Below are 16,164 nucleotides of genomic sequence, written 5' to 3'. Positions count from 1 at the left end.
CTGTTGGACCCACCTCCTAGAGAAATGGAAATAAAAACAAAGATAAACAAATGGGACTTAATGAAACTTCAAAGCTTTTGCACAGCAAAGGAAACCATAAACAAGACCAAAAGACAACCCTCAGAATGGGAGAAAATATTTGCAAATGAAGCAACTGACAAAGGATTAATCTCCAAAATTTATAAGCAGCTCATGCAGCTCAATAACAAAAAAACAAACAACCCAATCCAAAAATGGGCAGAAGACTTAAATAGGCATTTCTCCAAAGAAGATATACAGACTGCCAACAAACACATGGAAGAATGCTCAACATCATTAATCATTAGAGAAATGCAAATCAAAACTACAATGAGATATCATCTCACACCAGTCAGAATGGCCGTCATCAAAAAATCTAGAAACAATAAATGCTGGAGAGGGTGTGGAAAAAAAGGAACACTCTTGCACTGCTGGTGGGAATGTGAATTGGTACAGCCACTATGGAGAATGGTATGGAGGTTCCTTAAAAAACTACAAATAGAACTACCATATGACCCAGCAATCCCACTACTGGGCATATACCCTGAGAAAACCATAATTCAAAAAGAGACATGTACCAAAATGTTCATTGCAGCTCTATTCACAATAGCCCAGAGCTGGAAACAACCTAAGTGTCCATCATCGGATGAAAGGATAAAGAAGATGTGGCACATATATACAATGGAATATTACTCAGCCATAAAAAGAAACGAAACTGAGCTATTTGTAATGAGGTGGATAGACCTAGAGTCTGTCATACAGAGTGAAGTAAGTCAGAAAGAGAAAGACAAATACCGGATGCTAACACATATATATGGAATCTAAAAAAAAATGTCATGAAGAACCTAGGGGTAAAACGGGAATAAAGACACAGACCTACTTGAGAATGGACTTGAGGATATGGGGAGGGGGAAGGGTAAGCTGTGACAAAGCGAAAGAGAGGCATGGACATATATACACTACCAAACGTAAGGTAGATAGATAGTGGGAAGCAGCCGCAGAGCACAGGGAGATCAGCTTGGTGCTTTGTGACCGCCTGGAGGGGTGGGATGGGGAGGGTGGGAGGGAGGGAGATGCATGAGGGAAGGGATGTGGGAACAGATGTATATGTATGACTGATTCACTTTGTTATAAAGCAGAAACTAATAAAACAAATGCAAAAAATAAAATAAAAAAAAATAAAATGGGGATAGTAGTACTATCCGTCTTGTAGAGTTGTTATAAATATTAATCTAATCTAACTTCATATATGTAAAGTGCTTATAACAGCCGCTGCTTCCATCTTCATCATCATCATCATCACGATTATTACTTCTGCTGCCAACCTCCTTGACCACGGACACTCAGTTTGCCCCATACTGTGTAATCCTTTGTCCTTTTTTATCTAACTGTCTTCAGAATGAACTCTTATACTGTTAACTTTTCTATTGTTTATAATTATACAGTGAACTCTGAGGACAGGAGCCTGTTCTACATTTTTATGTCACCCAAAGTATGAAGCCTAATAATGCAATATTATATTACACCATACCTCCCACCTCTGCCATGCACCATACTGAACTCCCCGTTCCTTGAACACATCGGGTCCTTTCATAATGCCAGGCCTTTATACATATATGCTCTTTCTTCTGCCTGAAATGCTTTATCTTCTCATTGTCCATTTTCATAACTTGGAAAATTTTTGTTTTTATTTTAGCAGGCAGCTTGGAAAGTTTATTTCTCTAGGTAACTATAGACCAGACACTGGTATATAGATAGATACTGATCCACGAAGTCATATTCACTGGTCTGTGGTGAAAATGTGTGACTTTATTCTGAAATTTAGAACTTCTCATGTGTGTATGTGTAAATGTCCTTGCATTTAGTGAAACAATCAGAATAACTGTTGCTTTTCTTATTTGTTTGCCTGTTTTAACACACTGATTTGGCAAATTCAAAAGTTGTCATCACTATGCTAGTCCTCAAGTTTTTCTTAACCTGACAGATCTGTGAAATCCAAGCACCCCACCAAGTGGCTCTCTCCAGTAAATGGTCAGTGCTCCAGCCTCTTCCCTCACTGTCTGTCAAGCCCATTAGACAAACTTCCATCAGGTACTATAAATTACACATACATGTAAGTTTCCCTGTTGAGACCCTGAGCTCCTTGAAGCAGGAGCTGTGCTCATCCCAGTGCCTGATGTGTAGAAGGCAGACAAATGTTTAGCATCTACGCACTATATTATAGTTTATGTCTTTTCATATATATTTTGTATTTGATTGTATCTTTACCAAAACCTTATAGTAATTATTGAGCAAACAAAGTACAGAGATATTCAAAACTCAAACAAAACCACAAACTTAGTACATGATCAAAGCAATAGACTGTGGAAATATTAATCGAAATCTTTAGGCTCTACAATATCAATTTAATTTCTCTAAGATGTACTTGATTTACATACATTATACTTTCACTGGGACTATAATAATAGTATTTATCTAACAAGGGAACAATTATTATCCTCATTTTACTAATGAGGAAACTGAAGCACAGAGATAGGGTCAGTATTTGTACAAGGTTAAATACTGGCAGCTAAATGGGGTTATACTCCACAGTACCCTGAAGCACAGCATACTTCCCCAAGTCTGTTCAGAGCCTTTCAGGTGATCTGAGATGCCCCATTCATAAGGCTTCTTTTCAGGCCTTCTGAAAACATGAAAGAAATTATGCCAATTCTTGTTCTTTGGAAATATTTATAGATTATCCATTCACTTAAAATCTACTTATCAAACAAAATACACATATATTGTTCAAAAATTCAGGTTAGTACGGGACTTCCCTGGTGGTGCAGTGGTTAAGAATCTGCCTGCCAATGAAGGGGACATGGGTTTGAGCCCTGGTCCGGGAAGATTCTACATGCCATGGAGCAACTAAGCCCGTGCGCCACAACTACTGAGCCTGTGTTCTAGAGCCAGTGAGCCACAACTACTGGGCCCGTGTGCCACAACTACTGAAGCCGGCGCACCTAGAGTCCATGCTCCACAACAAGAGAAGCCACTGCAATGAGAAGCCCAGGCACTGCAATGAAGAGTAGCCCCCACTCTCCACAACTAGAGAAAAGCCCGTGCGGAGCAACGAAGACCCAATGCAACCAAAAATAAATAAATAAATTTATATTAAAAAAATTCAAGTAGTGCTATAAAGTTATGAGAAAAAACCCATCATACCATCATGCCCTAACTGCTACCCTCCCAACTCACACATCCACCAGTCCTGCAATGCAGAGGCAACTATTTCCAAGCCTTTCATTTATATGTGCTAAATCTTCTGGTATTTACTTCCATATTTATAAATGGTAGCTTTATATTGCCATTTCTGCACTTAATAGTTTTAGATGATATCTCTGATTTCCTATTTTGGAAAAAGAAAATTCAGCATTATTAAACCACTATAATACCTCCTCTCCTCTCTTTCTTCTCCACATCCCCCAAACATGATTTTACATAACTTTGGGATAAGTTATTATTCAGTGTTTTAATTATTAAGACTGTGTAAAAAAATTGTGCCATTGTACATCTTAGAGTGGCAGAAATCCAAAACACTGACAACACCAAATGCAGGCAAGGATGTGGAACAACAGCGACTCTCATTCATTGCTGGTGGAATACAAAATGTCACAGCTGCTTTGGAAGACGGTTTGCCAGTTTCTTACAAAACTAAACATACTCTTAACATATGAACCAGCAACATGCTCCTTGGTATTGACCCAAATGAGTTGAAAATTTATGTCCATACCGAAAACCTACACAAGAATGTTTATAGCAGTTTTATTTATAATTGCCAAAATGTGGAAGCAACCAATATATCCTTCAGGAGATGAGTGGATAAGTAAACGGTGGTACATCCAGACAATGGAATATTATTCAGCACTAAAATGAAATGAGCTATAAAACTACGAAAAGAAGTGCAGGAACCTTAAATGCATATTACTAAGTGAAAAAGTCAATCTGAAAGCTACATGCTACATGATTCCAACTATGTGACATTCTGGAAAAGCCAAAACTATGGAGATAGTACAAAGATCAATGGTTGCCAGGCACTAATGGGGAGGGAAGGATGAACAGGTAGAGCACAGAAGAATTTTAGGGCAATGAAACTATTCTGTATGATGCTATAATTGTGGATACATGTCATTATTCATTTGTCAAAACCCACAGACTGTACAACACTGAGTGAACCCTAATGTAAACTATGGATATTGGGTGACAATGATGTGTCAGTGTAGGTTCAAGTGTAAGGAATGTACCACTCTGGTATAGGTGGTCATAGTTGGGGAGACTGCACGTGTGGGAACAAGGAGCACGTGGAAACCCTCTGTCCTTTCCACTCAGTTTTGCTGTGAATCTAAAAATTCTCTAAAAAATAAATCTGTTTAAAAAAATGTTGTGGATTTTTTGATGATGGCCATTCTGACTGGTGTGAGGTGATACCTCATTGTAGTTTTGATTTGCATTTCTCTAATGATTAGTGATGTTGAGCATCCTTTCATGTGTTTGTTGGCAATCTGTATATCTTCTTTGGAGAAATGTCTATTTAGCTCTTCTGCCCATTTTTGGATTGGGTTGTTTGTTTTTTTGATATTGAGCTGCATGAGCTGCTTATATATTTTGGAGATTAATCCTTTATAAATTGCTTCGTTTGCAAATATTTTCTCCCATTCTGAGGGTTGTCTTTTTGACACGGAAGCAACCTAAGTGTCCATTGACAGATGAATGGATAAAGAAAATGTGGCACATATATACAATGGAATATTACTCAGCCATAAAAAGGAACGAAATTGAGTTATTTGTAGTGAGGTGGGTGGACCTAGAGCCTGTCATACAGAGTGAAGTAAGTCAGAAAGAGGAAAACAAATACCATATGCTAACACATATATATGGAATCTAAAAAAAAAAAAGGTTCTGAAGAACCTAGGGGCAGGACGGGAATAAAGATGCAGGCATAGAGTGTGGACTTGAGGACACGAGGAGGGGGAAGGGTAAGCTGGGACAAAGTGAGAGAGTGGCACAGACATATATACACTACCAAGTGTAAAAGAGATAGCTCTTGGGAAGCAGTTGCATAGCACAGGGAGATCAGCTTGGTGCTTGTGACCACCTAAAGGGGTGGGATAGGGAGGGTGGGAGGAATACGCAAGAGGGAGGAGATATGGAGATATATGTATACGTATAGCTGATTCACTTTGTTATACAGCAGAAACTAACACACCATTGTAAAGCAATTATACTCCAATAAAGATGTTAAAAAAATGTTGTCCATATCTTAGCCACATGATATACTATGATTACATGTCTTTTCTTGTGCATTTTTTCCCCTTGTAGTTGATCACTGTTTTGTTTTGTCATGGGTTTTTCTACATTCCTAACATTAATGCTTCCTAAACTCCCCATTAGCACTGTAAAATCACAACTGATTTTGTTTTTCATTTTCAAACACACCATATTCTATCAGATACATTCTTTTCCTGAAGACTCTCCTCTTGGAAGCCCCATTTTTTTCTGCGAAAATATGGACTGACTGTTCTCTAGATGTGTTTTATAAGTGTCATGCCTTGAATTCCTTTAACCATAATTCTGAAAATTTGCTTTGCTTTTCTATTGGATGAAATCTTCTGTTTCTTGGGTCCCCTATATGCCTTCTTCTGGATTTATTCCTTAATTTTTGTGGAGAATGTCTTCTGGATCTTTTCTGAGAAAGGATGTAAATAAATTTTTGAGACCTTGCATGTCTGCTAATATCTTCATTCTATACTCATTTAATTGATAGATTGGATGGGTGTAGAATTCTAAATAATAATTTTTCTAAATACTTTCCCTTTGGCTTCTGAAGATATAGATAGTTTCAAGGTCTTCTACCATTTAAGGTTGCTGTATAAAGTCAGACATCATTCTTATTTGTAACCCTTTGTATGTAACCACTGTATGTATTTTAAAAAATCCTGGAAGCTTAAAGGATCTTTTTTTTCCCCTCCTGTTCTGAAATTACACAATAGTGAGTCTTTTTTTGATGAGTTATGTCTACTGAAAATATCTGGCCTTCAATTTTGGGAAATCTTATATTTCATCGTTTCTGTTTTCTCTAGTCTCTCATCTTGGAATCCTATTACTCTGATGGTTAACCTCTTGTACTAACTTCTAATATTCTTAACATTTCCATCCTATTTTCAGTTTTTTGAACGTCTCCCTTTTTATTTTATATTTTTGGTTTTATATCTCTAGAGGAAGACAGTACAATACAAAGTCTCAAAATAACTCTATAGTTTTTGATTTCAAGTGTCCAGCTTTCACTTGAAACTTACCAGGCATACCAGGAGACAACACCAAGACTAAAACAGCCAATAGAAACAGACCTACAGGAGAGTCACGTATTGGAATTATGAGCCATGGCCTTTAAAAATAACTCTGATTAATATATTTCAGGAATTAGATAACAAAATAAAGAATTTCAGTTGAGGAAAGGAAACTATAAAAAAGAATGTAATAAAATTCTAGAATCAAAAAAAAAATAACTGAAATTAAGAATGTTAAAGTATGTATTCATTCAGCTCCTTACTAAATAGCCAAAGAAACGCCTACATAGATGCTCCAAGAGAAATGTAGAATGATTCAAGTAGCACTATTGGAAATAGCCTAAAATGGAAAAATTAATTGTGGAATATACATACAATGGCATACTATACAGTACTGAAGATCAGCACCAATATAGATGAATCTCTATGTGTACTGGGAAGAATGTATTTATGAAGGAGTATGTACCATATGATTCCATTTATATAAAGTTCAAAAATAGGTAAAATTAATATGTGGTGTTAGAGGTAAGGATAGAGTTACCTCTCAGAAGAAGGAAGGAAGGAAGATGGCTATGATTGGGATGGGACATTAAGAGGGCTTCTAGGCTGCTTGTAATGTTCTATTTCTTGATCTGGGTGGTGGTTAACAAATGTGCTCACTTTATGGTAATTCCTCATGCTGTATGCCTACAATTTATAAATGTTTCTATATGTATATAAAAGTTTATAATATAATATACTTCAATAAAATGTTTACTGGAGTAAAGCAGGAAAAATTATTATTTTATAGATGCAATATCTGTTCTTAACTCTGAGAAAAACATGTATCTATTCCTAACTTACCTATTTACTTCTTCCTATTAGTTTTGGTGTCTATCTACCATATATTTGATGTACCTGAGTTCAGGCACTCTACTTTAGTGTCTCTAGAGGATAAAGGTCCTGTTGCATGGTTATATGGAGTTGGAGAGGGGATCTGGGGTCCTATAGCAACCGATACAGAATTCTAACCAATCTACCTGTTTTTAGCCATACCGTTTATCCCTGCCTATAGCAGTACCTAGGGCTGACAGTTCTTTTTTCTTCTTCTTTTTTTTTTAACATGGTAGCTGTGTTAATATTGTTATAGTTTATTTTTAAAAAAAGATATGTTCCAAGGGTACAGCATTATAATTTGACACCTGTATACACTATAAAGTGATCACTACCACAAGTCTAGTTACCCCCTTCACCATAGAGTTGACCCCCTTCACCCATTTTGCCCACTCCCCCAACCTCTTCCCCTCTGGTAATTACCAATCTGATCTCTGTATCTAGGAGTTTGTTTTTGTTTTATTTTGTTTGCTCATTTGTTTTGTGTTTTTAGATTCCCCATATAAGTGAAATCATACAGTATTTGTCTTTCTCCATCTGACTTATTTCACTTAGCATAATACCTTCAAGGTTCATCCAGGTGTTGCAAGTGGCAGGATTTTGTTCTTTTTTGTGGCTGAGTAGAATTCCACTGTGTGTATATACCACAACATCTTTATTTATTCATCCATCAATAGACACTTAGGCTGTTTCCATATCTTGGTTATTGTAAATAATGCTGCAATGAACATAGGGGTGCATACATCTTAATGTTTTTGTTTCCTTCAGATAAATACCCAGAAGTGAAATATCTGGATCATATGGTAGTTCTCTTCTTAATTATTTGAGGAATCTCCATGCTGTTCTCCATAGTGGCTTCACTGATTTACAGTCCCACCAACAGTGTATGAGGGTTCCTTTTTCTCCACATCCTTTCCAGCATTTGTTATTTCTTGTCTTTTTGATAACAGTCAATCTTAGAGATCTGAGGTGATATCTCATTGTTGTTTTGATTTGCATTTCCCTAATAATTAGTGATGCTGAACATCTTTTCATGTGCCTGTTGGCCATCTGTATGTCTTCTTTGGAAAAATGTTTATTCAGACCCTCTGCCCATTTTTTAATCAGGTTTGTTGTTGTTGTCTGTATTCTTTTTTTTTTTTTGGCTGTGTTGTGTCTTCATTGTGGTGTGCGGGCTTTTCCTTGAGGTGGCTTCTCTTGTTGCAGAGCATAGGCTCTAGGCGTGCAGGCTTCAGTAGTTGCAGCATGCAGGCTCAGTAGTTGCAGCACATGGGCTCTAGGATGTGTAGGCTCAGTAGTTGTGGCTTGTGGGCTCCAGAGCACAGGCTCAGTACTGTGGCACACAGGTTAGATGCTCCACAGCATGTGGGATCTTCCTGGATCAGGGATCGAACCTGTGTCCCCTGCATTGGCAGGCGGATTCTTAACCACTGCAACACCAGGGAAGTCCCTTGTCTGTATTCTTTACGTATTTTGGACATTAACCACTTACTGGATATATGATTTGCAAATATCTCCTCCTGTTCAGTAGGGTGCCTTTTATTTCGATGATGACTTCCTTTGCTGTGCAGAAGCTTGTTAGCTTGATGTAGTTCCATTTGTTTATTTTTGCTTTTGTTTCCCTTGCCTTTGGAGTCAGTTCCACAAAAACATCACTAAGAACAATGTCAATGAGGTTACTGTGTTTTCTTCTGGGAATTTTATGGATTCAGGTCTTACATTCAAGTCTTTAATCATTTTGAGTTAACTTTAATGTATGGTGTAAAATAGTGGTCTACTTACATTTTGCATGTGGCTATCCAGTTTTCCCAGCACCATTCACTGAAGAGACTATCCTTTCTCCACTGTATGTTCTTTGCTCCTTTGTTGTAAATTAATTGTCCACATATGTGTGGGTTTATTTCTGGGCTCTCAATTCTGCTTCATTGATCTGTGTATCTGTTCTTATGGTAGTACCATACTGTTTTGATTACTAGAGCTTTGCAGTCGAGCTTGAAATCAAGAAGCATGATACCTTCAGCTTTGTTCTTCTTTCTCAAGATTATTCTGGCTATTTGAAATCTTCTGCGGTTCCATACAAATTTTAGAATTATTTGGTCTAGTTCTGTGAAATATGCTATTGAAATTTTGATAAGGATTGTACTGAATCTTCAGATTGCTTTGGGTAGTATGAACTTTTTAACAATATTAATTCTTCCAATCCATGAACACAGAATATCTTTCCACTTATTTGTGTCTTCCCTAATTTCTTTCATCAGCGTCTTATAGTTTTTAGTATTCAGATATTTTACCTCCTTGGTTAAATTTATTAGTAGGTGTTTTATTCCTTTTGATGCAACTGTAAAAAGGGATTGTTTCCTTAATTTCTCTTTCTGATAGATCATTATTAGTGTATAGAAATGCCACAAATTTCTGTATATTGATTTTGTTTCTTGTGACTTTACTAAATTCATTCCACCATTTTTTCTGGAGAAGTCTTCAGGGTTTTCTTTTTTTTTTTCTTTTGCAGTACGCGGGCCTCTCACTGCTGTGGCCTCTCCCGTTGTGGAGCACAGGCTCCAGACGCGCAGGCTCAGTGGCCATGGCCCACGGGCCCAGCCGTTCTGTGGCATGTGGGATCCTCCCAGACCAGGGCACGAACCTGCGTCCCCTGCATCAGCAGGCGGACTCTCAACCACTGCGCCACCAGGGAAGCCCTAATCTGCCAATTTTTGATTCATTTTTTTCCTTACATTTATTAAAAGTATTAATTAGGTTATGATTTACCTCTTATGATCTGATGTAGAATTCACCTATATTTCTATAAATTTTGAGGTTTCTTATTAGCTGGGTGCCATTTTTTTTTAAATGAAATCTTTCACTTGTATAGCCTTTAAGTGGTGTATGAGTGGCCATACTTCCTGGCTTATGATCTTTTTGGGGAACTGTAAATGCGTTGCTGTGTTTTATTATCAAATGAAATTTACAGTGTCCTGTTCCACAGAATGAAACACAGAAGGATTTCACAGGCACTCATCCAGATGGAGCACAAATCTAAAGTCTACATGCAAACTTCTAAGAAATCACCTTTGCCATCTTATGTGCAGTCCTGTTTCCTGGGTTTCTAGAAGAATTGATTTTGTTAAAAATAATCCCAGACAAAAATCAAAAAGAAGCATCAGTAGTCTCTCAATACTTTCAGTTGTTTAAAACTATCTTAGCAGGAGAGTTTGTGCTGCTTTCTGAATTCTAGATGGCTCAGTTTCCTGCAGAGTATATTCATTAATTGTTTAATGAGTAATTAATGTATTATTTCCAGTCTCTTTAGAAATAATATGAGGAATAACTCAACCATCTTTCTATTTTAACATGATCATTAGAAAATTAATATAGTAATATAATTTCAGTCAAGATGAATAAGCTCTAGAGATATGCTGTACAACACTGTACCTACAGTCAACAATAACATATTGTATACTTTAAAATTTGTTGAAATAGGTCTCATGTTAAGTGTTCTTTCCACAATTAAATAGAGTAAGATAAATTTTCAAAAACCACTACCATGTACTCTTACTGTCCAAAGGCATGTCTAAATTTTTTAAAAATTGAAGAACTAAAAAATCTTGATAGCAGCTTGAACATACCGTCTTTATCAGCAGTGTCTTGAGGCCTGCATTTTAAAGTGAAGATCTTCCGTAGCTTACAGTTAGCTGAGACAATAATTCCATCCAGTGACTGGAAAACTGCTCCTTTGAATATTTCACTGGTAAATGCCACCAAGTCAATGCATAGATTGCACCACTAAAATTAAAAAAGGAAAGAGGAGTAAGTACCATGTAAAATCACATAAATGAAATGCAAAGTCCAGAATTGAGGCAATCGTCTGGGTCGACCAGCCCCAAACCAATTTTCCCCTTTAGGCAAATCTATCTGTTTTGGCTTCAATTTTCTTAAAAATTGTCTTGATTCTTCCAAAGAAATCATCATGATCTAAACTGTACACTGGTCATCTGGCTAAAGAATTCCCATTGTGAGACAAGGCTTTGACAACTTAAGGAGGTAACTCTAGATCAGTAGGCAGTATGCTAGTGGGAAGCTAACTGTAGGTGCATTAGACAACTTAAATCTTGAAAATCAAGGATAAGTAGCCAATTGTTCCTTCAAGAGGACTAATTTGATCACAATTAGCCACTTATATTTGTTTAAAAAAAAGCACGGATGAAACTGAAATTAGAAGCTGGGTCTAAACTGCAGCCATTGCTGTTTATTCATAACCAATTAACCTACTGTATAGAAACAGATTCTTCTAAAGAATTTGTAATTATGCCAGGTATTTGCCAGTTTTTAAAGTACTCTTGCAGGGACTAATTTCTGCCCATTAAACAATTAGACCCCTCAATACTTCATCACATAAATTCTCTAAATGGTCTTACTAAGTTAAAGAAAAGGAGCAAATAATCGTTTAGTAAAAAATTATGACATATATAAGATGGCAGGGCAAAAGCAGAAAAAAGAATTTTTGCAGTTAAAAGAAAAGCAGTATTTAAAATTGTCTGTGCTAAATATAGATCAATGGAACAGGATAGAAAGCCCAGAGATAAACCCACGCACATATGGTCACCTTATCTTTAATAAAGGAGGCAGGAATGTACAGTGGAGAAAGGACAGCCTCTTCAATAAGTGGTGCTGGGAAAACTGGACAGGTACATGTAAAAGTATGAGATTAGAACACTCCCTAACACCATACACAAAAATAAGCGCAAAATGGATTAAAGACCTAAATGTAAGGCCAGAAACTATCAAACTCTTAGAGGAAAACACAGGCAGAACACTCTATGACATAAATCACAGCAAGATCCTTTTTGACCCACCTCCTAGAGAAATGGAAATAAAAACAAAAATAAACAAATGGGACCTAATGAAACTTCAAAGCTTTTGCACAGCAAAGGAAACCATAAACAAGAGCAAGAGAAAACCCTCAGAATGGGAGAAAATATTTGCAAATGAAGCAACTGACAAAGGATTAATCTCCAAAATTTACAAGCAGCTCATGCAGCTCAATAACAAAAAAACAAACAACCCAATCCAAAAATGGGCAGAAGACCTAAATAGACATTTCTCCAAAGAAGATATACAGATTGCCAACAAACACATGGAAGAATGCTCAACATCATTAATCATTAGAGAAATGCAAATCAAAACGACAATGAAATATCATCTCACACCAGTCAGAATGGCCATCATCAAAAAATCTAGAAACAATAAATGCTGGAGAGGGTGTGGAGAAAAGGGAACACTCTTGCACTGCTGGTGGGAATGTGAATTGGTACAGCCACTATGAGGTTCCTTAAAAAACTACAAATAGAACTACCATATGACCCAGCAATCCCACTATTGGGCATATACCCTGAGAAAACATTCATAATTCAAAAAGAGTCATGTACCAAAATGTTCATTGCAGCTCTATTTACAATAGCCAGGAGATGGAAACAACCTAAGTGTCCATCATCGGATGAATGGATAAAGAAGATGTGGCACATATATGCAATGGAATATTACTCAAACATAAAAAGAAACGAAATTGAGTTATTTGTAGTGAGGTGGATGGACCTGGAGTCTGTCATACAGAGTGAAGTAAGTCAGAAAGAGAAAGATAAATACCGTATGCTAACACATATATATGGAATCTAAGAAAAAATAAATGTCATGAAGAACCTAGGGGTAAGATGGGAATAAAGACACGACCTACTAGAGAATGGACTTGAGGATATGGGAAGGGGGGAGGGTAAGCTGTGACAAAGTGAGAGAGTGGCATGGACATATATACACTACTAAACGTAAAATAGATAGCTAGTAGGAAGCAGCCGCATAGCACAGGGAGATCAGCTTGGTGCTTTGTGACCACCTGGATGGGTGGGATAGGGAGGGTGGGAGGGAGGGAGACGCAAGAGGGAGGAGATATGGGAACATATGTATATGTATAACTGATTCACTTTGTTATACAGCAGAAACTAACACACCATTGTAAAGCAATTATACTCCAACAAAGATGAAAAAGAAAAAATAAAAAAAAGAAAAGAAAATTGTCTCTGATTAAAATATTAGGCTCCTCCATTATTTGCTTAGAAGCACAGTTTACATAAGGTCTATTTTATTAACTTATCAAAATGAAAAGATATATTAATTGATAAAGGAAATAATGATGTCATTTTAAAAGTCAAATTCCATTTAGAAGTATTGATTTTAATATGCAGGAGAACCTGAGCTTGTTTCCATAGTAGAAAAGTAAGAGACTGCAGTAAATTATTGATTAAATATGTAAAATTATTTTCTTTGTAGATGTCTCAACAGTAACATTTTATTCCTAGGTGATGAGAATGCTCTGGTCTTTTGGGGAAAAAGGAGTCAGTTGTAATAAAAGGTAGGAGGTAGGATTGAGTGTGATGTAACAATGAGACTGGCTCGACCAGCGGAATGGTGCGCTCTGGGGAGGTGTGGGAAGTGATGTTGGATAGGGCAGTGAGGCCAGGTTCTGGAGGAGCTGTAAGATCAAGAAGAGAAACTTGGATTCCAGAGGGTCAAGTGTCACTGTGGTTCTTGAAGGAGAATGTGAGAAAAGTAGCGTATTGGAAGTCTGGACTAACTCTGATGCAGGAATGTTTGGGGTGGTAGGCAGAAGGCTGAGGCAGAGTAGAGACAGACTGAAGCATAGAAGCACCAATTAGTCTCCACCAAGTCATTTAAGCATGAAGTGAGGAGGGTCTGGTTTGAAGGCTAGCATAGGAAGTGAAATGTAAGGGACAAATCCAGTATGCATGCCACATGGTGAAACATCAGGGCTTGGTAAAATTCAGGTTATATGGAGGTACTGGGGTTTCCAGCTATCCAACACTAATTATTAACATTATTATACTAGCGTTATTATTGTTGTTACAAATTTGGGTTCCATTCCTTAAAAACTTAACATTATGCCCCAATTCCAATCTTTCAGCTGGTTTGTCCCATCAGGAATCCCATTCATCCATTCTTCCCCACAGGTGTTAAGTGCTTATCAGGTGTTAGACACGGGCTTAACGAAAGTTTTATACAAAATGTATCCCTTTGTCACTTTTCCACTCATGCAATCATACTGCCAACTTCTAACCCTTTTTTCTCTCTGTATTTTAAAATAATACCTCTTGATTCATCAATTTTAGACATTATCTGCTGACTTCCTATTACAGTAGATAAGATTTTTAGCTCACTTATACACCTAACTTTCCTGACTCCATCCTCCCTAGATAATTAATTATCTCTCATTCTTCTCTTTCTCTCTTTTCTTTAAAATTCATATTCTGTGTTTTCCTTATTGTGACTATGTAAATATTGTACACATCTGAGCCAAGTGATGCTCTATGATTACCTTTCCTTTCCTTATGCAACTTCTTTAGATTTCTAGAGTTAATAACTGCTTTTTAAATTATCTTTTTTTGTTTGAAATAAATATTTTGAGTCTTCCTACATCTAGGAAATGCTTGGAGGTGACAACTGAGTTTTGTTTTGAACAACTAATAAGGGCTTCCAGGCCCAGGGAGGTATGGGAATGTGCTGGGCATTTTTTCTCAGGACCCTCCCCCTTTATTCTCTGCTTAGATAAACCCTCCAGCTGGCTGCACCTGAAGACCCAATCAGAATCTGCCAGATCTGCTTGGGAATTGGTGTCAACCTCCTTTAAACAGCGCAAGTCCAGGAAACCAGGCCCTTACCTTCTACACCCACTTTTTCTCTTTTTTTCCAGTTTTATTGAGAAACAATTGACATCACTGTATAAGTTTAAGGTGTACAGCATGATGATTTGATTTACGTGTATTGTGAAATGATTACCACAATAGATTTAGTTAACATCCATCATCTCATACAGATACAACAGAAAGAAAAAAAACCATTTCTCCTTGTGATGAGAACTCTCAGGATCTACTCTCTTAACAACTTTCCTATATAGCTCATCAGCAGTGTTAACTATAGTCACCATGCTGTACGTTACATCCCTAGTGTTTATTTATCTTATAACTAGAAGTTTGTACCTTCTGATTACCTTCCTTCAATTCCTGCTCTGCCCTCACACCCACCCCCCACTACATCTAGTAGCCACAAATCTTTCTCTTTTTCTATGAGTCTGGTGGTTTTTGTTTTGCTTTGTTTTCATTAGAGTCCACATATAAGTGAGATCATACAGTACTTATCCTTCTCTATCTGACTTACTTCACTTAGCATAAAATGCCATCAAGGTCTATCCATGTTGTTGCAAATGGTATGATTTTCTCACTTTTTTATGGCTGAAAAATATTCCATTGTACATATATGCCACAACTTCTTTATCTATTCATCTATAGACAGACACAGGTTGTTTCCATGTCTTGGCTCTTGTAGATAATGCTACAATGAATACGGGGGTGCAGATATCTTTTTGAGTTAGTGCTTTTGTTTCCTTTGACTATGTTCCCAGAAGTGGAATTGCTGGATCATTTGGTAGTTCTATTTTTAAGTTTTTGAGGAACCTCCATACTGTTTTCCATAGTGGTTATACCAATTTACAATCCCACCAACAAAGCACAAAGGTTCCCTTTCCTCTGCAATCATACACATTTATCTCTTGTCTTTTTGATGATACCCATTCTAACAGGTATGAGTTATATCTCACTGTGGTTTTAGTTTGCAATTACTTAATGACTAGTGATGTTGAGCATTTTTTCATATACCTGTTGGCTTTTTGTATATCTTCTTTGGAAGAATGTCTATTCAGGTCCTTTGTCCATTTTAATTGGATTGTTTTTTTGCTATTGAGTTGTATGAGTTCTTTGTATACTTTTTGATATTAACTCCTTATCAGATATATGGCTTGCAAATATTTTTTCCATTTTATAGGTTGTCTTTTCACTTTGTTAATGGTTTCTTTTGCTGTGCAGAAGCTTTTTAGTTTGATGTAATC

At 36.9% G+C, this 16,164-nt stretch overlaps 1 protein-coding gene across 12 annotated transcripts in view; it reads right to left on the bottom strand.

The window, feature by feature from the left end:
- The window catches only part of CFAP20DC (CFAP20 domain containing), a 281,035-nt gene that overhangs the window by 150,298 nt on the left and 114,573 nt on the right, over positions 1–16,164 (bottom strand). For all 12 annotated transcript variants that reach the window (XM_081247110.1, XM_081247103.1, XM_081247108.1 and 9 more), the window contains one exon: positions 10,841–10,997. In XM_081247110.1, coding sequence (XP_081103236.1) covers positions 10,841–10,997 — 157 coding nt within the window. The remainder of the gene's footprint in view (positions 1–10,840; positions 10,998–16,164) is intronic.

Source organism: Mesoplodon bidens (genome assembly GCF_964165515.1).
Source record: "Mesoplodon bidens genome assembly, chromosome: 10".
Classification (NCBI taxonomy): domain Eukaryota; kingdom Metazoa; phylum Chordata; class Mammalia; order Artiodactyla; family Ziphiidae; genus Mesoplodon; species Mesoplodon bidens.
Note: the sequence above shows the minus strand (reverse complement) of the source record. Positions and strands in the feature narration are given on the sequence as shown.